General features: G+C 54.4%; 1 protein-coding gene across 2 annotated transcripts; it reads right to left on the bottom strand.

The window, feature by feature from the left end:
* Positions 1 to 22,649, bottom strand: RSPO1 (R-spondin 1). 2 transcript variants are annotated; one of them, XM_082424634.1, is made up of 6 exons: positions 22,328 to 22,649; positions 17,369 to 17,744; positions 6,661 to 6,852; positions 4,531 to 4,680; positions 4,049 to 4,237; positions 1 to 3,335 (listed from the first exon to the last, which is right to left on the bottom strand). In XM_082424634.1, exons 2-6 carry the CDS (start codon positions 17,460 to 17,462, stop codon positions 3,169 to 3,171), a joined length of 792 nt encoding a protein of 263 aa, XP_082280760.1. In that variant the 5' UTR covers positions 17,463 to 17,744; positions 22,328 to 22,649; the 3' UTR covers positions 1 to 3,168. The 2 variants fall into 2 exon arrangements, with proteins under 2 accessions (XP_082280760.1, XP_082280761.1); XM_082424635.1 differs by lacking the exon at positions 22,328 to 22,649 and having other exon boundaries at positions 17,369 to 20,492.
* Positions 22,650 to 22,878: the final 229 nt, after the last annotated feature.

The following is a 22,878-nucleotide window of genomic DNA, read 5'->3' as shown; positions in this document are numbered from 1 at the left end:
TCCTGTGTGTTCAACCTCTTCCTCTTAACTGGACCCTTCCCAGCAGGTTTTAAACATTTTCTAGTCTTTCCCACCTAAAAAAAAAAAAAAAAAAAAGACACTCTCTTGAGCCCATATCTCTTTCTAGCCCCTGTCTTACTTCTCTGTCTCTCCACTAAACTTCTGGAAAGAACTTGTGCTGAATTCTGCCTCCATCACCTTCTCCAAACAGCTCTGGCTGAGGCCACTACAGGTGCACATGTTGTAAGTCAGCGGTCAGTTCCCTGGCCTCGTTTATTTGTGTCTAGCAGCTTTTGGTCCTCTTGATCTCCCCTCCTGCTTGCTGGCTTCTGGGACGTGACACTCCCTTGGCTTTTCCTTTGCCTGCTCCTTCTCTGACTCTTCTGCCAACCGATCCTCTGTTATCTGATCTTTATCCTTGGAGGGCCCAGAGCTGGGTGCTGAGGCCTCTCTTCACCCAGGGCTCTTCCCAACCCACAGCCCCAGCGATCTTCTCTACGCCAGTTGGCATTCCAGCTCAGACGTCCCCTGTGCACTCTAGACCTGTATCTGTGTCAACGCAATGTCTACCCACCCTCGTCACCAGGATGTCTCAAACTCTACACGGTCAAAACCAAAGTTCTGGTCTTTTTTCTCCTCCCAAACTGGTCTTCCTCATGAGTTCCACATTCGGAACACAGCACCATCCTCTGTTTGGATGTTCAAGCCAGAAATGGGGACTTTGTCCTTGACACCTCCCTCTCCCTTTCTCCCCTTTTCCATGTCCGGTTTATCACCAAACTCTGCCAACTTTATTTTCCAGATACCTCTGACTGTGTCCTCTTCTCTCCATTTCCACTGTCACCACCCCAGTCCAACCCTGCAACACGTCTCACCTGGATGACAGCAACAGCCTCCTGAACAGCTTCCCGAAAATCTGTCTTCTATACAACGGCCGACATGATCAGACTTGCCTTTTGCAAATCGGATCCTGTGGGCTGGCTGCTTAAAACTCTTCAGCGGCCTCTCTTGGCTCTGAGAATAAAGACCCAACTCTAGGTGACCTTTCTGGGAACATCTCACCTCTCTTGCCCTCCAGGCCTCCCAGCTGTATTGGCCTTCTTTCAGTTCATTGAACACCAAGCTCCTGTCTGCCACAGGACATTTGTATGTGCTGTGCCCTCTATATAGGACTATGCTGTCCAATACAGTAGCCACTAGCCACATACAGCTAGTGAGCAATTGAAACGTGGCCAGTGCAACTGAAGAACTGAATTCTTAATGTTATTTCATTTCAATTAATTAAATTAAAAATTTTAAACATATTCAATTCAGTTATCAGAAAATTTTAATCTACTCTTTAAACACTTTGGGTATGTGAATCTACTTTTCGACTTGAATTTTTATTAAATCAAAATACATATCAAGTATTCCTGGTGAAAATTTAGTGTCCAAATTAAGATACACTGTAAGTGTAAATATACACACAGAATGTTGAAGACTTAGTTTAAATAAAGAATGTAAAAGATCTCACTAATAATTTTTTATATTGATCACATGTTAAAAAGATAACATTTTGCATATATTTGGTTAAATATAAGATATAATTAAAATTAGCTTCACCTGTTTTTACTCTTTAAATGTGGTTGTTAGAAAAATGTTAAATGAGATAAGTGGCTCATATTATATTTCTATTGGACAGCACTGGTCTAGAATGCCGTTCCTCGTCTTTGTGTTAACTCTTATTTATCCTTCAGAGCTTGGCTCAAATGTCACCTCCTCTAAAAAGCTTCCCCGAGATAGGGTCTTTTATTTTTATTTAGTTTTATTTACTTTCATAGCTATGTGTATGTTTCAGTGGTTGCCTGCCTTTAACTCCTCTCATTTATAATTATACATTTATTCAAATGATTACTTGATTCATGCCTGTTCCCCCACCAACCTCTAACTTCCATGAGAGTAAGGCCCCTGTCTGGCTCCCCTCTGCAAACCAAACATTCGTCCAGAGCCTGGTGCCCGGATGGCTGCCAGTGGACACTTCAGAACACCACAAGAAGTGATTTTATCCACTGTTCTGCCTTCCCGTCCAACGGTCCCCAACCATCTCAGAGAGTCTGAGCGCCCCCTCTCCCTAGAAGTGCCACTATAGCCCTTCAGTATATAGATTCTACCTCTCCCAGGGGGGAAGTCTCCCTTTACAGCTGACCAGAATCCTTCCTGCTGCAAGCTGGCCGAGACCTTTATTCCATCCTTAGAGGTAATTAGAGCAGTGTTTCTCAAACTTGAATGTGCACGCCAGTCGCCTGGAACCTTGTAAAAATGCAGACTGGTTCATCAGGTCTGGGATGGGACCTGAGATTCTCATTTCTAACAAGCTGCCTAGTGATAATGTTGATGCTGGTCCCCAGACCACACTCTGAGTAACAAAGATGTAGAGAATCTGGTTACTGCCCTACATATCCCCAAAGTTTTCTTCCTGCTCTGGACCTTCTGTAAATTAGACCAGGAGGGGTCTCTTGAAATTCAGCCCTCTCCCTTCCTGCTCCCGTGTACTCTACCAACCCCACACCCTGAAAAGAAACGTGGTACCTGTGGCTACTGTTGTCATTTGGTTTTCATTTTTAATTTGAAATAAACCTTTAAGCAGTTTTCAGAGTCAGGAAAGCCCTGATATGGATCATGGAGGTGTAACAATACTCTCCAAAGATAAAGTCACACAGCTGGAGACGCTGAACACTCCTCAAGCTTTGGCTGCGGTCTGCCACACCAGGCTGGTCCTATCAGCTCCTCCAGAAGCCGCCACTCTGCAGGGTCTGGGCTTGGACGCTGGAAAATGTTCTCTCTGATGTGTCCACTGGGAGCATCACAGACCAAGTGTGTGCCACTAGGCCCCCTGCAGGGCAGAGATGACCCCTCTGCCTCCCTGCCCTGCTAACCCAATGATGTCCGAGGGACAGAAGTGTCTTCCGGTAACCTCGATTGTGTGTGTGTGTGTCCGCGTGTGCACACGTTTGCATGTATGTCAGTTACACGTTTGGACATGGGGTCTGTGTGCACGTATCTGTGTGTACGTGTATGTGTGGAGAGTGTGTGTATGCGTTGCCCCCAGTGCTCGAGTTCGGTAAAGCTCTCATCAAACAGAGAAGTGCTGGACTCTTTCTGCACGGGCCCGGAGGCTGAACAGTGTCCCTAGGTGGACCCCGCAGAGGTGACCGGCCCCGCTGTCCCTTGCTGCTGCCGCTGCCGCTGGCCCTTGCGTCTCCGAGCGCCGGCACCCGCCTCCTTGTTCTCCTTCCGCCCGGGGTTCCTGTTGGCATTCTCCCGTCGGCCCTGGCCTCCCTTCCTCCTCTTCTGCCCTGTAAGAGTCAACAAAGGGCGTCCTGACACAGCAGGGAGGCCCTGGGCATGGCCAAGGGCCCGAGGAGGAATGTGGTGAGGAAGCTGGGCGTGGGGAGGCGGGGAGGAGGCCCAAGGGCAGTCGGGGTCCCCTCAAGGCCTCCTCTGAGAAGCAGCCACTGCAGAGGGCGCTGCAACATGGGTACTGAGAAGGGGTCCCATGAGCCTTTTCACCCTCCACCCCTCGATGAACCAGACGCCCTCCTCTTCCTCACGTCTTCCTCAGACCTTGGATCCCAATGGGCCAAGGGCATCTCCCAGATGGTCACTGCAGCTCTCGGGACAGGCAGGACGGCACCACCACCCCGCCCCCCGCCACTCCTCCACCCCACGCCACTGCCACATCATTGCCACCTGCAGGCTGTGTGACCTTGGCCAAATCACTGCACCTCTCTGGGTCTTAACACCCCCTTCCATGCTCCCATCATCTGACCTCTGAGGGCACTTCCAGTGCCGACATCCACTGGCTCAGAAGAAATGGGGAGGGATAGGGCCATAGAAGCTTCCCGGCCCATCACACAGCTGCGGGGCCCACTCTCTGCCTGGCATGGGTTTGCGCAGCATGGGGTCCTGGCCTGAGCCCTCTCCTGGGCCACAGGCAGGAAGCAGAGGGGGTCAGAACTCCCGTGGCTGTGCTGATCCCCGACCCCAGGGAGGTGAGGCCGCAGCTCACCCTCCGGGCAGGGCGTCCTCCGCCCCGTGCACCTCCGGGTCTCCTTGGTGTCGGAGCAGACGGTGTGGTCCCCCCCAGGGGCGTTCAGCACCCTCCGTGTTCGCTCCTCCGAGCCCCTCCGGAAGCCACAGAGCTTCTTCTTCTTGGAGCACGGCCCCCACAGAGACCACTCGCTCATTTCACATTGTGCTGGCAGGAGGGGAGGGAAGCAAGAGGAGAAGGGGGTCATGTCTCCTCCCCTGGCCCCGGGTACCCCAGGGGAGCCCCTCTCATCTGCTCTCAGCCGCAGCCCCAGGCTAGAGGCGTCTTTAGTCCAGAAGTCAGAAAAGTCCTGAGGGAAAGCTCAGAGGGCGGTGGTGATGCGCTTTCGCTGAACAGGGCCCAGCCCACGCTCTCTCTGGCCGGATCCCCCCAGCCCGCCCCTCCTCCGGGGTCCTGGACCCTGGGCTGCAGCGTTTGCCCGCCGCGCCTTCCTGCCTTACCAGGGCTGCTGCACTCCATGGTGCCGTTGGCAGCCGCAGAGCCCTCGGGACAGGCGGGATAGCAGCGGCCCTTGTGCAGGTACAAGCTCTCCTTACACTTGGTGCAGAAGTTGTGGCTGAAGCAGGCCTCACAGTGTTCGATCTTGCATTCTGAGGAGAGGGCCAGATTGGGGGCCTCTGGCTCAGCCGCGGATGGACGCCTCCCCTGGTCCCCGTGCCCACCCAGCCACGCCCACTCACACAGGGCAGGACAGGGGCCTGGGGCTGCAATTACCACAGGGGAGTCTTGGGAGGGAGAGAAAGGAAGGCAAGGGGATGGGGGAGAGGAGGCCAAAGCAGCCTCTCTTGAGGGCTGGCTGGGACTCCTGCCACGGTCAGCCAACCTCAACCCCAACCCAATCCCAGGCCCCGGAGCCCAAGGGGAGGCCCAAGAGAGCCGGTTTCAGAGGAGAGGAGATTAGTGGGGGCGAGAGGAGCGTCCCAGCCTCTCATGGCACCCCAAGGACCACCTAATCAGAGCTGAACCGAGGGATACAATGACACCCCGAGAGTGGCTGTGTGGTCTCCTCTCCCCCTGTTGCTGGGCATCCACAACACCCCAGAGTCTGGCTCTCCTCCTGCCCGGGGCAGCACGAATCTGCCTGGAGTAGGGGAGAGCAATCCCAGGGCAAATTCCTCTGCCTCTACAAGGCCGGGTTCCAGGAACCACCTTGGTTGGACTCCTGGGTCCCTCCCTGAAGCCCTCCTGCCAGCTCTCCCTCCTCTGGGGAAGTGGGGGGAGAGTGGGTTGCCGGGCTAGGCTAGAAGCTGGAGGGGTCTTTCACAATCTCTCCCCTCCTGGATTGTGGGTGGAGCTGACTTCTTCCCAGTCTCCGCCCCTGAAGCCTGGGATGTCAGTTTCCCAGAAGCTGGCACAGCCAGGAACGCCCTACTCCAAATCCCTGAGGACCGAGAGGGCAGTCCCGGGGTCCTACCTCCGTTCTCACAAGCTTCCCAACACCACCCCACCCTCCTCTGTGCCTCCTGGCCTCTGATTCCTGGGTTTGGTGGCAGGCAAAATATGAATGAAAGTAAGAATAACAGCAGCTGTTTATTGAGTGCCAGACCCTGAGGGCTTCCATATGCCTCTTACAACAACCCTAGGGGGTAAAAGCAAAGCACCCACATGTTGAAGATGAAGTTTTGAGAGGCTGCGACTTGCCCAAGGTCACACAGTGAATAAGCAGCAGAGTTGGGATTAGAACCCAAGTCGGCTGAACTTGGATCAGTCATTTCCCCTGAGACCTCGACGTTATCAGCTATGAAAAGGGTACCATCACTTAAGTCCGTCTCCCTCCAAAGGTGGTTGTGAGGCTCAACTGACAGGAGGTCTGGAAATGCCTTCTAAACTCCAAGGCTCTGAACAGAATGGGAAGGTCACTGACATTGCTTACAGGAGAGTGTTCACTGCATGTCCCCCAGCTGAGAGGGAGGTGTGACAGCATGTGTCTTGGAGCATGTGGGACGGTAGCTGGCGTGAGAGAGCGGAGCAGAGTGAGAAGAGTGGGGGGAGAAGGGTGGGGAGAGAAGGCTGACCAGGGCTTGAATTTCCCTGCCGTCAGTGGAACCAGCAGTGATTTTTTTGGTTACGTGTCTCAGAGGCATCTTTCTGGCTGCAGAGCAGAGGGAGGGTGGAAGGGACCCGGAGGAGGGTTGGGGGACAGATGAACAGGCTATTGCAATGGTCGAGGAGAGACGTGATGGGACCCTGAATAAGACCATCACAGTGAGGATGGAAAGAAGATGAAGCAGGCACAATTTGGTTATTGGACGGATGGGGTGGGGGCATAAATGAGAGGTTGGCTCTCAGGTCTGTGGCTTGGGTGATGGGTTGGGACACTGAGAGTGACCCAATACAGGGTCAGTGCAGGTTTGGAGGGAGGAGATGTGGCTACGGTATGGGTTGGAAACGTGGGTGGGAAGTCTGGGGAGAGGTCTGGTCAGCAGCTGGATATTTACATCAAGAACTCCCCTCCTCAGTATCCCTCTACTCCTCTTGCAGTCCATCAACAGTTCAAAGCACCGCCCCACCCCACCCCCGCCCCATGTCCAGGGCTTCCGGCGCCCTTACCCAGCCCCGCCCACACTCACTGATGCACTTGTTCATGTCAGGGTTGCGGGCATCGAAGTATCCAGGTGGGCAGGACGGCAAGCAGACGCCCACCTGGCGGATGTCGTTCCTCTCCAGCAAGATGAACAGCTTGGGTGAGCACTTAAGGCAGCCGTTGACCTCTGAACAGAGCTCACAGCCTTTGGCACAGGCCTGGCTCCCCTCGGCGCTGACTGCAAGGATGGAGCAAGGGTGAGAGGCAGCTGTGGGAGAGACCTCCATCTTTCCCAGGCTCCCACAAGGATGGGAAGTGAGTAGACAGGCGTTTCAGCCCGTAGAATGAATGTGCTTCTCAGAAAGCACAGGCCAGGCTGGTAGCTCTCTGCAAGGCTGCTTTATAAACCTCCCCAGGATCTGCCTTCAAGGGAACTAGCACAGCAAGAGCTGCCATCCACCCTAAGTGCCTCTTTAGGTCCAGGTACAACACAAACTCACCCTCCAGGCTTGCTCCGTCATCCCCAGAGGAGGCACTGAAGCTGCACCCATCCTGGAATGTACACATTCCCTCATCCCCACCCCCACCCCAGAGGAAGGAAAGCTCAGCCTCAGGTAAGGACGGAGGGCTTTCGTCCTTGAGAAAATTTTAAGGACAAGAGGCATAACGAGAAAGAGGTCACCTGCCCAGAGACAGGAAGACAGCTGGAATAACCTGCGTCCACAACAGTGGTCTCAAGCAGAGGTGAGTCTGCTCCCCAGAGGACATTTGGCAAAGTTTAGAGACGTTTCGATTATCACACTGGGGAGGGCTTGCTAGTGGCATCTGGGGGACGGAGGCCAGGGAGGCCGCTAAACATCTTACGATGCGGGGGGCATCTCCTACAAAAACAATGTGGCCCAAGATGTCAAAGGTGCTGAGGTTGGAACCATCCTTTGAGCCAGCGTGGTCCCCAGCCCCAGAGTCGAGTCTCAGGCCTTTGATCTTGTTTCCTCATTCACTTGTTCAGCCAACACTCACCCGGCCCCTCCCAGGTACCATGTGCAGTGTGAGTGCTGGGGACGTGGAGGGAAAGACGCCTGGCCACGCTGAACTAACCTCTCAGGGGTGCAGACAGACCCGCAACCAGGAACATGCCGGCAGCCACAAGGCCAAGCGATAGAGGACCCAGAAATAAGGGAGGCAGGAGTCACAGAGGAGGTGCCACTTGGGCCAGCTCTTGAAGAATAAGTAGTGATTTGTCCATTGGGAAGTGGAGACAAGGGCCCTCCATGGGCAAGACCACAGAGGTGCAGAATGACCCCAAGGGAATTGCGGATAATTTGGGGTACAAGTGAAAGATAAGGTGTCCTATCAGGAGGGGCCTTTTATATCATGCCAATGGACTTGAATTCCATCCTGTCGGGCAGCATTTCCCAAAGAGTATTCCTTGGAACGTGATTCCCCTAAATGTTCATAGAAGGATGTGGAGAAAAGGCCATTGCACCAGGTGAGACTGAGAACCACCGGGTCCAACAAGTCTAAACAGGATTCTTTACTTTTTGCAGCCTTTATTATGCGCCTGTGAATTAGAGTGACTCTCTAAAATGGGGAAAGAGTGAACTGCATTTCTGAGACATTTTGGCCACAGAGCCCTTGTTTCTCAGAGTTTTGGGGCCATCTTTCTCAGAGCTGATTAGACAACAGGAAGTCATTGGCAAGTTTCAAGCAGGAGCAAGACCCGGTCTGATTTACATGTTGGAAAGCTTCCTCTGCAGCCTGGGGAGAGACCAGAGACTGGAGGACCTTTTGGGAGGAAGCTGACCTGATCATCCAGGTGAGAAAGATGAGAAAGTCTTAAACCAAGTTCTGTCCAGTGGAGATGAAGAGAAAACGATATGAGAGCTGCTTAGGGAATACAATCGGTATGGTCACGGTGACCAATCGGAGCGGGGGGGAGGCTGTGGTGCTTCCCCGGGGTTCCGGCATAGGGGATGGGTGGGGCCAGTCACTAAAAGGGGAACCAGGCAGCAAGGAGCTGTAGATACAGGCTGGATGCAGAGAGCCAGGGGACTCAGAACAGAGAGGGCAGGGGATCGTGCTGCAACGGAGGACGCAGAGCTCAGGCTTCAGCTGGCTGGACCTGAGCCGACTGCCCAGCCTGTGACCCTGGGTGAAACACTGCATCTTGTGGGCCTCCCTTCCCACCACCAAAATAGGGAGATCAGGATGCCCACTCTGCAGGGTTGCAGGGAGGAGCACCTGCTCCAGGAATGATCCCTGATTTCAGAACAGGGCAACGAGTAAGAGAAAGGTGAACGGAAGAGAAGAGGGGAATAACAAACACAACAATAAAACAACAACAACAAAATCATAATCATGGCAGCTTATTCCTAAAGGTTGAACACTTATTCTGTGGCAGGCACTGCTCTCAGTGCTTTACAAGTATTAGCTCATTTGATCCTCACAACCCATGAGGGGGGTACTACTACTTTTTTTCATCCTCTTTCTCACAGATGAGGAAATGGAGAGGTCGAATTACTTAAACAAGGCTTCACAGCCAATATGTGTTCCAGGCAGAGGGGACAAAGTTTATGAAAGCCAGGGGGTAGGACAATACAAGGTGACATGCAAACTGAAAGCATGGCCGGACTGATTTTTTTAAATAGAGAATTTATTTATATAGAGTCAACGTTACCATTAGTTAATCAATGAATTTAAAACGTAATATCATTCTTGTTGGTTGGGTCATTGTAAGAGAAAAAAAAGGCTCCAAATGTGGTGTCGAAGTTATGAGGGAGCCCCCTTGGGATTACTTTTCCACTTTGGGCCATTATTCAGCTGTATTACAAATTAATAAGTCACTGTAGATTTTAGGTACCACGTTTACTTCAAAGATATTAAGTTGCCTATACTCAAGGTTTTTATTTAATTCATTATTGAAATGAATACTCCCTCTAGGTTTTTGCCTTGGTTTCAAAAACCAAAGTCATCCAGGTGTCCCAGTTGTGGGCCTCTATCACTATGCTCCCGTAACTCATTTATTTCTTCTTTATCACTTTTGTTAAGGACAGATTTGCAAAGGGCCTTCTCAGAATCCTGCTGCCCACCCCCGACTCAACCAACAAAAAATCTCTGTGTGCATCTCCCTTCAGAGCTCTCAGTGACATGCAAGAGAAAGTGCGGCCAACGGGGGCTCTGAAATTAGTTCAGCATGGCTGGTGTGTGGAGTGAGTGGAGAGGGAAGCAGGGGCCAGAGGAGGAACAGCCTCGAACCCTTATAAAGGAGTATGGACATTATCCTAAAGGCCATGAGGAATCCCCGGGGGCTTTAAAACAGGAGACATGGCCAGAATTCTATTTTAGAAAGATCACTCTGTGGTGTGGAGACCAGATTGTAGGGATGGCAAACCTGGAGGGAGGAGGACTCCCAGGTTCAAAGAGATGGAGCTGAACCAAGAGGATGGAAAGGTGCAGACACGGGTGAGATATTCAGGCGGTAGAATCAATGAGACTAGGTGATGAACTGGACGTGGGGTGAGAGCCCGGGGAAGGCACACGTCAAGGATGATGCCTAGGCATTGGGCTTGGGTGGTGGGGTAGCCGTTGGTCCTTCACCAAGAGAGGGCCCACAGGAGGAAGAGCAGATTTGGGTGGAGGCAATGATGAGTTGTGTTGAGTTTGTGGTTCTCATGAGACATCCAGGGGGAGGTGTCTACTAGGCAGCTGAACCTGTGGGTCTGGAACTCAAGAGAAACATTTTGCCTGGAGATCGAGACACGGAGTCCTTAATATAAAACAGTCATCAAGGGCCTAGAGGTCCATGAGATGACTAGGAGAGAGGGTACAGACAGTGAGGAGAGGCATTAGCCATGGAAGAGAAGGATGGAAAAAGAAGGGCCAACTAGGAGGCTGAGAAGGAGCACTCAGACAGGCAGGGACACTCTAAAGCACGTTGCATCACGGAAACCAAGAGAAGAGGACGCTCAAGGGAGGAGGGGGGAGTCCAGCGCCAAACGCTTCTGAGACGTCACGTGAGGAATCAGCCACAAACAGGCTAGTGGCATCCCTGGTGGGGGTGGAGAGTGGAGGGCAGTGGCTGAAGGGTAAAGGAAGGTGAGGAAAGAGAACCATCTCATTCAAGAGACCGGCTATGGAGAAGGGAGAGAACTCAGGGATCCGTCCTGGGAGCCATCATTGGGGGTTAAATCCGTGGGAGAGGAAAGCGTCCCGGGGGAAGGAGCTGTGCAGCTGGAGAAGAGGACCAAGAGCTGAGGTCTGGGAAGTACTCGCATCCAACACACAAGTAGAGGAAGGTGCCCAGAAAGAAGCTGAGAAGGAATAGTTGGAGAGATGGAAGGACATTGGGGGGGGGTGGGATGGAAACCGAGTGGAAAAGGGCGAGATCTGCGGGGACCAGGGCTGGGAGGAGACCATGACTGGGGAGCCCTGGGCAAATCTACAACACGTGCACTAAGAGGTGATTGGGTGACCTCAAGAAAGGCAGTTTGGTGGAGTGGTGGGATGCCAGGCAAACCACAGGGGGCTGAAGAGTGAGTGGAGGGGATAGAAGTTGGGGGGGGGGGTAAAGTGAGGAGAGGGACAGAGGGGGTCAGAGAACACAGACAGAAAGGAGAGACCAGCTGGGGGTGGGGAATGTGATCACAAGACAGAGGCAGGGTGAAGTGATGGAGTGAAGACCCAAGGATACGGGAGGGTCAAGATACAGGGCTCAGGTGGTAAGACAGGCCTTGAGGCTTGAGGCTGGGGTCAGGGACAAGGGACTAGTGAGCTGAGCTCCATGAGGTCTGGGGGCTCAGGAAGGGAGAGCGGTGTTCAGCAAGGAGGAGAGGGGCTTGGTAATGGGCAGGGGCAGTCCAATGAGGAAAGAGACACTTATCAAGGGGAATGGGAACCAAAGGGTGTTCTCGGCTTAGTGAGGCAAATAGATGGGCAGCGAGGGGATGGAAAGCCAGAGTGGAGGGGGCTCTGTGTGTGCCGGGGTGGGGGCGTGTCCAAGGAAGATGCTGGGTATGGGCAGAGGTTACATAATGATTCAAAGGGAGAAACCGAGGCTCATTCATTCCACAGACGTTCACCGCACACCTAACACGTGTCAGAACTGCTAGGAACTGGGGATGTGGAGATGTAGCAACAAACACCCACCTAGGGCTGGCTGCACATTGTGAGGACTGGAGGAGCGATGGAGGGCGTGCCCTTACGCAGCAGGCTAGGTGAAGAGGGAGTGCAGACAGGAGAAACAGCTTGTGCCAAGGCTCTGAGGCACCGACCATCCGAGGGCATCCACAGAATGGAAAATAGGGCTTTAGTCTATTGACAGGGAAAGGGACCTCAGAAGAGCGTGGTCAGATTCACAATCTGAAATGCTGCCTCGGGCTTCTGTGCCCCTGACGGGAGGGTTGCGTGCAGGGGAGGCAGCCTGGCAGGGCTGGAGCCTGGCTGAGGACGCGTGGGCTCAGTGATGGAGAGGGCGCTCAGGGAGCTGATGGAGCCTCCTTCCAAGCTCTTCACAAAACCCCCTCATGCAGTTCTGCCCTTCCCACTCCCACCCTACTGCCCCCACTCCCAGGCACTCAGTGGAGCCCACTGCATGAGCCAGGAAGGCAAGGCTGTGCCCTCCTCCCTTCCCTGGTGCTTCTCGCCCCTTTCATCCTCATGCAAGCCCCTTTCATCCTCATGCAAACCCCTTTTGGGCTGATGTTTCTACAGTCAGGCCTTGCCCCAGGGTGGCTCAGCCCCCACCCCCCTGAAGAATGGCTTCTGGCCACAGTGCCTCCTCTCCAGGGACTTCACTTCTCCCAGGTCCCCAACTTTCTCATCTCAAGATCTTTCCAAAACCCCAATTCTGATGGTGTCACACCCCTGCCTAAAACCCATCAATATCTCCCTATTGGCTGCAGAATTAATACCCAGCTCTTCCACCTGGCCTAAAAAGCTTCCATGGGCTGATCCCATCCACCTCATCTCTTCACACTACCTCTAAGCAATATGGAATTATTTTCGTTCCTCTGAACACATCACACTACTTCACACCTCTGTGCCTTTTCTCAAGTTGGTCCTTCTGCCTGGAACACTCTCTGCCTCCTCTTGAGCTTAACTCTTCCAAGCCTCAGAACTAAGGTCACCTCCTCCAGGAAGTCTCCACTGATCTCACCTCCATGTAAAATCTGGATGGAGTATTTCTCTGTGTTCCCTGCCCCCAGTACTTGAATCCATCATGGTAGACATCACCTTGTGTCGTTATTATCTGCTAATATGTCTTTTCCTCCCATTAGAAAGAGCTTTGGAGGGTGGAGCCTGTCTTGTTTCTGAATGGGAGCCCAGTAAGGGGTGAAGCTCCACACAGGCATAGGGCTCCCCCAGAATGTAGGGCTGAGGATGTGGTGAGTGAGGCAGAGGCTCAGGGAGGGGGTTATATGGATGGAGCTCACTGGGGGGCTTGATAAAGTGTGGGGAGCGGGACAGGATAGGAATGAGGAGTTACAGGGGGTTGGGTGAGGGTCAATGCCAAGGGAGGGGAACTCTCCATGACCCAGAGGAGGGCTGACCTTTGTTTGGGGGTGGTATCTAGTCTTGGAGGAATTAGATTCGGTGAGAGAGCCCTGAGTTAAGTGGGTGGGGATAAGGGCAGGGCAGGGGGGTGACAGGAACTGGGACCTCGCTGAGCGGGTTGAGGCCACATGCTCTCCCAGGAGATGTGTCCATTCCTGGTGCCCTGGTGCCCTGGGCACATCCCCCGGGAAGATCCGGCATCCTTTAACTCAGCTGTGAGCTTAGTTTAGACCTACACTTTTTCCTCGCTGGGCCCAAATAGCCTTTAACCGGCCTGTTTGCCTCCCATCTCGAACCACCTCCCCTCACCCCGGTCCTGCAGCTGGACCACACTGCTCCCCTGATTCAGACCTCTCTGTGGGTCCTCATTACCCACAGCTCAAGTCAGGTCAAGCGCAAACTCCTCAGCCTGGCGGGTACCAAGCGCTCCACCCTCCGACCTCTGCCCACTTGTGCAGCGTCGCTCCCAGGATGCTCCGTCAGCTCCAGGCAGCTCTCGCTGCTCTACCCTAATGCGTGTTCGGCTTCTTGTTTTAACAGCACAACCCTTCTTTTCAGTAGAAAAGAGCATCCACGTATAACACAGAATGAGCAGAGGTGCTCCAGTGAAAACCTCAGGGCTCCCTAGAACTGCACCCAGAAACCACTCCTCCAGCTACCCCTAGCTGCACCCCATCTCCTGCACAGTCTGTGCCTCATCCCAATGCCTCACCTTTGGACAGGCTGGTCCCCTGCCTGGAGTGCCCTCCGCCTCCCCCACCCCCCCCCCCCCGACTCCCTTGCCTGCACATCACCTACGCATCTTTAAAATCACATCTCAGGAGTGACTCCCTCTGGGCCCTCGCAGCCCTCCTGGTTCCTTTCCACATCCTCTGCACTAGGTTAAATTGTCTCTTCCCCCTTCACCCGCGGGCTCCTCACCATCCGTCTCTGCCACCCGGGGCCGGGCTCTGGGGGTTCGCAATGGGTGTATGGGGAATGGCCCAAGGAGTGAATGGGGCTTCAGCCAGGGAAGAGGGACTCTACAGACGGTTAGTGGCGGAGGGGAGGAAGGCTCCAGATGGAGGACGGGGCAGTGAGAAGGGGCAAAAAGGGGAGTCCAGAGAAAGACAAATATGATATGATATCCTTTACATGTGCAATCTAAAAAAATGGTACAAATGAACATATTTACAAAACAGAAATAGAGTCACAGCTGTAGAAAACAAACTTATGGTTACCAAGGGGGAAGGGGAGGGGAGGGATAAATTGGGAGATTGGGATTGACATATATACACTAGTATATATAAAATAGATAACTAATAGGGACCTGCTGTAGAGCACAGGGAACTCTACTCAGTGTTCTGTCGTGACCTGTATGGGAGGAGAATCTGGAAGAGAGTGGATTTATGTATACGTGTGGCTGGTTCACTTTGCTGTGAGGCGGAAGCTAACACAGCATTGTGGATCAACTATATTCCAATAAAAATTAATTTTAAAAAGGGAGAGTCCAGCTTCTGGAAGAGTCAGTGTTCAATGAAGGAATGCAGGCTTCACGGGGGGCAGGACTGAGTAAAGGGGCCCAGGAATCAGATGGGAGAAGGGTCTCAGTAAGGGGAGGGGCACTCAGTGAGAGGCATGGTGAGGGAAAGAGGGCTCCGTGATGGGCAGGAAATCCAGGTGGGAAGGCGGTCAGCAGAGGGCAAGGGTCAGTGAGGGTGCATGAAGAGAGGGTTCGGGGAGGGGAGGTGTCCTCAGTGAGTGGGACAGGAGGAGGACGCCCTGTCAGGGTTTAGGACTCACAGCTAAACTTCTCCCCTCTGTGCAGGGACACCATCTCTCAGACCTGAGATCACACATTTCTGGGCTCAAAACTGGTGTGTGGTTCTGGATCAGAGCTATACTGGGTGGCTTCTGGTGGCCCCACTGGCATGCAGTCACGGGATGGCAGAGTCGACAGACCTGAGGCTCATATACACAGCAAGCCTGCCTCTGCCCCCCAGGCTGCCCACTGCCCTTGCACGTGGTGGGGGCCAGAGCAGCCACACGTGCTGTCTCCATCCTTTCTTCCCTCCTCCACTCCCATGGAAACCCTGGGGCAAAATGGTCCACAGGTTGTTTATATAATAATGACACGCATCTAAAAGAGCAGATATATGTATATGTATAACTGATTCACTTTGCTGTACACCTGAAACTAACACAACATTGTAAATCAACTGTACTCCAATAAAAATTTAAAAAAAAAACACGACATGCGTCCTGACCATACAGAGCTTGATATTTCCCAAAGGTTTCACAATATGTGTACCTATTATCTCACGTAACCCTCACTGTATTCCTATACAATCACACTTGAAGCTTTATGGCTACGATTTCACAAGTATTGCCTGGCAATGTCTACCCCCGTATTCCCCCGAGCCTCTGTCCATTTTGGACCCTCGTTGCATCTTGAGTCTTTCCCACACCTCTCCCCAACCTCGTCGCATCCTTGATGGTGATCAAGGATGTCTGTCAGTCACACCGTTTGGTAATAAACACTGGGCTACATGCTGCCGAGGCTGTGAGATGTGGCTCTATCAAAAGTGGACACATCAAAATCGCTGCATTTGATTGACTGTTGCTGGCAGTGGCCCATTCTGATGGCCAGGCCAGTACTTTTCTCTTTTTTTAGTGCAAAAGATGAACCCAGGTCTTCTGACCCCCTGGTGTAGGTGAGTGTGCGGCTCACCAGCGGAAGCGTGACCACTAGTGCACATCACATGAGGATGAGTGGCCTCTCCCATTCTTTCTCGCCTCTCGGAAACAGAGGAGACTGATTATAAACCACTAAACCGCATCTGGCCCGTGGAGTCCAAAATACTGGCCACGACAGATGAGAAGGGAGGAAAATCAAGGCCTCACTGCTGATTAAACCTAACCGTCTCTAATTGTTTGTTAAGCCAGGGATTTTCAGCTTCACCAGTTCTCTGAGCTTCTCTCTCTGGGCTGGGTTCTGGCCTTGGCCACTCCCGTGGAGACCCAACAAAACTCCATTGCCTTTCAACCTTTCCGGGCGGACCTCGGTCGGAAGGCCTCAGAAGTGAAGCAAGAGATGGTCGGACTAGACTTCAGAGGAGCTGTCTGCCTGGGGGGCGTGACATCTCTTCCGGGGGATGCTGAGAGACAGATAGGCTTGGGTCGGGCCTCCACCCCACTCGCCGGCACTGTCCCTCACACGCAGTGGCCACTCCCACGACACGATGGCAGGTACTGCACCCCCATCCCTGGAGGCATCGAGTGGAGAATGGGGGACCTGCCCTCAGGACTGCCTAGGATGGGATCCTGGGAAGGACGGCGAGGATGGTGGGGACAGGTAAACTCCTTCAGGCTCTGTTTTCAAGAAGACTGGGCTCACAGGAACCAGGAGACCTGGGTTCCAATACTGACTGTGTGTCCTTTGGAATGTCATCTCTTCCCCTTTCTTAGCCTCAGTTTTCCCATCTGTACAATGACAGGATTTAGTATTTTAGGCTGTGAAGACCCTTTCCTCCAATGACATCTTACGTGGAATCTTCCCAAAAGCAGGGAAGAGGGAAGCTGCTCTGGTTTGAAGGTGGGGGGGGCCAGCCTCCTGCCCACGGCCTCCCCTTCACCCCCCAGTGCAGGTCTCTGAATCCCACTGGGCAGGGTTAAAAACCACAGCAGTGGACTGTCCCACAACCTTCTCTGCTCCATTGTTTCTGCCCCGTGATCTGGGCAGGGATGTGTGTTGCCCACCACGAGGCTGTGTGGGGTTCCTGGCCCCAAGGGGTTAAGGGCTGCACTTCAGACACCACTAAAAGAAAGGAGCCCTGAACTCCTGTCCATAAAGGGGGGACACTGAGCACCCCAGGGGCACCGGGCCGGGAAGCACTTCTATGGATACCACACAAAGCTGGTGTTATATCAAAGGGCAGAATCCACAAACTGGACCCTCAAGAGAGGGGTTAATCTAGAAAGCAGAGTCAACAAAGGGGAAAACAGACAAAGTGAGTAATCTACAGAGTGGGTAATCTCAATAAATTAATCCACAAACTGGATAATCCACAAACAGGATAACCTACTGAGTAATGTAATAGACAAAGTAGAAATCTGCAATGGTCATCATAGAATGAAACGACCAAAGGCCCTAGTCCCCAGACAGCACCCTCACCACCACCACTCCCAAGGCCCACGGTGGTCCAGCCGCATCCATTACTCACTCCGCCTCTGCCTCTTCCCCTTGATCCCCCGGCTGCCGGCAGCAAGATGCATCCAGCTCAGAACCAGGGCCGCCACACACAGCCCCAGCCGCATAGTCACCGCCAGCTCCAGGCCCCTGGTAGGAGGGGTGGTCTCTGGGGGGGTGGATGGCACAGGGCTCTTGCTAACGCCTCCGGGGCTGGGTCAGCAGCAGGAGGCCCAGGCCTGGGCTGTATCCCAAATCCACCATAATCTCAGCTGGGGACAGAGAGGGTGTGGGGAGCCCACTTCTCCATCAGCCCATAAGGAGGTCCAGAGAGCTTTCCTCAAAGGCACCTTGGGGTGTCACATGGGAGAACTCTTTGTCCTTCAGCAGGGACACCTCCAAAAACCAACCTGTTGGGGGAGGAGAGAGAAGGGTTAATTCTGGGGAACCATGGGGCCCCCCAACCTATGCCACCTACCCTCCCATGTGGTCCCCTACCCAGGAGACTGTGAGAACTCAGAACGTTTGGACATTACAAGTTACCCACCCGGCACCCCCGTAGAAGAAATCTGCTCCTTTTCCTATCTTGTAAGAGTCCCTAACGTGGGATGGGAGTTGGCTACCCAAGTAGTTGGAATATGGTGGACACTCAAATCAAACTTGTGGATCACTAGAAACCAGCTGCCTGGTTTCCATCCTGCCCAATGTTAGGAAGTCCTTCTTTAGGTCTACCCTACAGACTTCATGCTGCAGTAACATCATGTCTCTCAAAGAGCAGCTCTCTCTGTCCTTCTGTGAGTGACCCCTCAGCCTTCTCTCCCCAGTGCTGAGTCACCAATGTGCCTTTCACCTGCCTGGAGCTAGAGCAGTGGCCCCCGACAAGCTGGCAGACCCTGCGTGGCCCTCTGGGCTTGGCGGGAGAAAAGGAAGTAAGGCTTCCCCTGGCCACAGAAACTCTGACACAGCAGGCCCTGCGGGCCTGGCCTTTGTGAGAGGATAAAAGAGGCAGCAACGCCCGCCCTGGCCAGAGACACAGAGAATGGGGATAATCCCCCTGCCCAGTGAGAGCCAGGTCTGTGGACCCGCTGGCCGGGGTGATGGGGGCAGGGGGAGCTGGTCCCTCCCCAGTGAAATGTGTCTGGGAAGTTGGAGCCCAACCTGGGAGGCAGGGGACGAAAACCCACTTCCCACTCACAGTATCGCACACTTTCACAACAGATGCCTGCACGTCCATTGGCCCACACACTTGCTGCACACACACCCACACCCACACAGGGACGGGAGGAAACAGAGAGTCTTAGAGAAGCTTTGTAGGTGCCAGAGAAGCATCACCCTCCCACCGGCTGCTTAGGATGCCTTTGGACAAGTCACTTAGCCTCTCTGAACCTCAGTTTCCTCATCTGTGAAATGGGGATAAATATTTCACAGGTTTGCTCTGAGAGCTGGCTGAGTTTTGGCTTAACTAATGAGAAAGCTGAAATGCTAGAGCCGAGGTGTCCCTCCCAACCCCGTCCCAATCCTTTCCCCCTTCGCCTCCAGCGAGGCCCCAGGAGAGCCCACCTGCATGGGAGATAAATCATTATCCCACAAGGGAGTTCAGCACTCCCTCCTTGGCCTCTCCCACCGGCTTTGAAGGCCAGACACACTCAAGTGGTTAAGCTGCTTGTGAGAAGTGTTTACATGAGACTGATGGATCCCACCTGGTGCTGTGGCCAGAGCCTGCGGAGATGCCCCCAGCCACCCCCAAGCGCCCCGTCAGCTGCCAGCCCCTACCTGCCCTTCCAGTACTCCCTGCGTGAACCGCCAGAGCCTTCCCGCCTTCTCCAGCCCCCACCACACACTTCCATCACCCACAGATTGCAGACGTCCGGCTGAGCTTATCAAACCGGGGTCTTCAGCTCCAAGTACACAATCCCAGACGCTGGCCGTAGAGTATGATGGTTTAAGGGCATAAACTTCAGAGTCAGACTGCCTGGCTTTGAATGTTGCCTCTGCTACTTATTAGTTGTTACCTTAGGCTAGTTGCTTAGCTGGTCTGAGCCTCAGTTTCTTTATCTACAAGAGGGTGGTTGTTGTTTTTATAGCTTAAATGAGTTAATACATGAAACTGCTTAGAACGGTGCCTGGCACATAAGGACTCAATAAATGCTGTATTTTCTATGACCAAGACTGCATTTTGTGTCTACATTCTGATGGTCATCTAAAAAGCAATAGAAACAGTTTTCATACCATCTGGATACTAATCTTAACACTGAGCACTGTTACGCCAGGTCCATATTTGCATTTATCTTTATGGTTGATTGCCTTGGCCCCAGTGATCACTCAAAGTGATAGGGTTAAACTTTAATGGTGGCCTTTCTCAAACTGAGGTCTGAGGACCCCTGGCAGATACATTCTCAGGGTGCCCTGAGTCCTTAAACTTGACAAACACTGGAGGAAGACCACATCGGACAAAGCTGGTGTTAAATCCTGAGTCTGTGAGGCTTTGGTCTCACTGTGTGATCAGTACCCCTGGGTCCTTGGGGCAGAACAGGTCTATGCATCTCTGCACTCCCTGTGCCTGCCCAGCACGGTGCCTGGCACTTCAGAGTTAATGCTCAGCAGATGTTAGCACCCTTCCTCTCCCTCCCTCTACTTCCCCCTCAGTCCTCCTGGGTCTTAGCTTTCAGTCTGGCCCGTGCCAGGCTCACCCAATCCTTACCAGGGAGGATCTTCCAACCCACTCCCACCAGTATCCCCATCAAACCATGATCTCAGCAGGGAAATGGGGAGGAGGCTGCAGATCTGAATGTCACTGGAGCAAGTGGCACTGGCCTTCCTTGCCCATCACTGGATAGAAAGAGTTTCAATACAGAATCAACCCTGGAAAGGAGCTAAGAGTTCATTCCATCAGGGATACAAGCAACAAATAGGAGGGACACTGGGTGTGGAGGGGGTGAACTGGAGGGCAAATGTCCCATCCAAAGGGAGCATCTGCTATTCCATTCCAGTTGATTGTTGATAGGCAGAAATACTGGCTCCACATTGCTAGATTTTCTGATTTTTTAAAAGAGAAGTGTAAAACTCTGAATTTTATGTGATATCTGATTTTAAAGGCAGGACAGGTCTCAGACTAGGAACGCTGCAGTACCAAGCCCCAGAATGTCACAGGTCCCTGAATCCACATCCCTCCAGAGTGGAGGTCCCTCCCCCCCGCCCACCCGCCCCCATCCCCACGCACACATATGCAGTGGGTACACACACAGAGACAACCTTGGACCAAGGCTGAGAGAGGGGATAGGAGCTAATGACTCTCTTTTAAGTAGCCTGTCTCATTTCTCTTGGTTCCTCTGCCTGATCTCCTCTGCCCCTTGGGCTACATGGCACAGGCAGGTCCTATTCGGAGGCCCATCACTCTGCACCGGCAGAGCCGGCAGTGGGACTGCTGGCAGTGATCAAGGTCTCAGGCATCCATGGGGGTGAGGAAGGGCATTTTGTCTCTGCCAGGGTCGGGGTGAGGGATTCACATTCATGACGTGCCTGCACCACCTGCCATGCGCCAGGCCCTCACTGACTCCTCACCACAAGGCTAAGAGGAAAGTAGAATTATTCCCACTTTATGGGCACGGACAGGTTAAGGGTCTTGGGGTTACAAACCTAGTCAGTGAGCGAAAGGTTTGCTGCTCAGGACTGGGGATCTGGAGGGCAGAGCAAGGCGCAGGGAGCGGAGGTGTGCAGAGCACAACCCAGCTTGGGGAAGGGGTGGAAAGCAGAGGCAGAGTCTGTGGCCCAGGAGAGAGGCCGCACGTGCTAGGTGGTCCGAGGAGGGGAGGACAGACTGGGGAGGGGAGCACGGCTAGGGGTGGTGCTGAGGGCGGGGACTCAGTCCCCCCAGAAGTCTGGAATAACTTTCACCTTCTTCCCTGCAACACTATTTGGATAAATTGGTACCCGGTCCGGGGCCGGATACAGACCCAAAAATGTAAACCATCCAGATAATTTCTCATTAGCCCTCCCCAGGACCAGCTACGGGTGGAGAGGGCTGCAGGCGGGGGCAGAAGAATTGCTGGGCTGGGGGCGGGACCTAGTACGTGCCGGCCCGACCTGTCGGGATTAGTGTGTCTGCCAGAGCCAAGCCAGGTGCTGGGGCCGACCGCCCCCCCCCCCGCCCCCCAACGGCAAGGGCAGCGGGGAAAGGCTCCTTCGCGCCCCTCCATCGCGACTCCAAGCGCTCAGAGTCTTCCTCCCTATTATCGGGAGAGGCCCAACAGGTGCAGGGGGAGGGGAGGTGGACCTGAAGTCCCCCTGACTGCCCCCCAAAATCCAAGAGAACTGTCCAGGTCCAAGAGGTGGGTTTCACAAGAAAACCCTTGCCCCAAGCTCGCGCACCCGGAATCCGACCCGACCCTCCTGGGAGCCGTGGGTTAACAGACAGCCCCCATCTTTCCCCAGCCAAGCAAGACCGTCTGTCCCTCAGCCCCCCGAACCCGCGGGACAGGGAGCCGCGCCACCTCGCAGCGCACCGGGGGGGCGCGGCACACACCGCCTGCCACGTCGGACCCGGGCCCGGGCTGCGGCACTGGGGGTGGTAGCTAGAGGCCGTGGGACTCGGGGGAATCCGAGGCGAAGACACCAGGAATCAAGAGCTTCTGGCTCGGGGGTGCTGGACAATCGGTCTGGTGAATTTGGGGAGTTCAGAACTTCGAGTGAGCACGATCACCGGGGGCTGCCGGGTTGAGGGCAACCCGAGGCGGCACCGCGAGGAGGCTGCCCACTGGCTTGAGGGATGCCGGGGGTGGGGACGGCAGGACTCGCAGGAGGGGCTCCAGAAGGTGCCTTCCCCCGCCCTCGCCGACCCGAGAGCAGTCATAAGTCCCCTTCCTCGGGCGGTCTCCCCGCCCCCCCACCCCCGCACTCAGCTTGGTCAAGCCCAGATGAGAGGGCCCACGGCGCCCCAGGTCCCAGTGGAAGGGGGCGCTAGGGAGGAGGACGGGGCAGCTCCGTGGGGACTCACCTCCGCGCTGCCAGCCGCGGCGGGGGCAGGCCCGGGAGGGGCGAGGGCGCGGCCGGCTCACCCGCCCGCCGCGGAACTGTCCTGGGCGCCCAGCGAGCCCGCGCTCCGCCCGCCGGTTTCCAAGTTGCTCAATCTGCGGGCGGCTCACTCCCTCCGGGGCCAGCGCCCCACCCGTCGCATCGGTCCTCCGGGGCGGCCCGGTCCGGCCCTCCTCTCCACAGTGCCCCACTCGGGCGATCCGCCCCCAGCTCTCTGCCCGCGCCGGGGCTCTCCGTTGCGCCTCGGCTCCGCCGCCGGAGCTCCCAGCTGGGAGAGGGGCTAGTCCTCCTAGCGCACGAGGGAGGGAATCCCCCCCCCCCTTTGCAGTCCCACCCCCGAGCCGGCCCCCCTTCCCGGGATCCGCAGCAAAAAACGGACTGGAGCGCCAGGCCCGGGAGTTCGTAGCCCCCCTCCCGCGCGCACTTGCCCCCAGCTGGGGCGCTGCGCTTGGAGCGCAGGGCCGGCAACCGCACACTTGGTCTGGACCCTGGCGCAGACCCTCTGTCCTTGCC

Source organism: Balaenoptera physalus, assembly GCF_965194825.1.
Source record: "Balaenoptera physalus genome assembly, chromosome: 1".
Classification (NCBI taxonomy): Eukaryota; Metazoa; Chordata; class Mammalia; order Artiodactyla; family Balaenopteridae; genus Balaenoptera; species Balaenoptera physalus.
The sequence above is the reverse complement of the archived record's forward strand: the minus strand, read 5'-3'. Positions and strand labels throughout refer to the sequence as shown.

Coding starts and splice junctions, on each gene's coding strand:
- RSPO1 (XM_082424634.1), bottom strand. CDS start 17,462: ATGCGGCTGGGGCTGTGTGTGGCGGCCCTGGTTCTGAGCTGGATGCAT. Junction 6,853..17,368: donor GGGGAAGAGGCAGAGGCGGA/GTGAGTAATGGA, acceptor CCATCCTTGCAG/TCAGCGCCGAGGGGAGCCAG. Junction 4,681..6,660: donor TGACATGAACAAGTGCATCA/GTGAGTGTGGGC, acceptor CCCTCTCCTCAG/AATGCAAGATCGAACACTGT.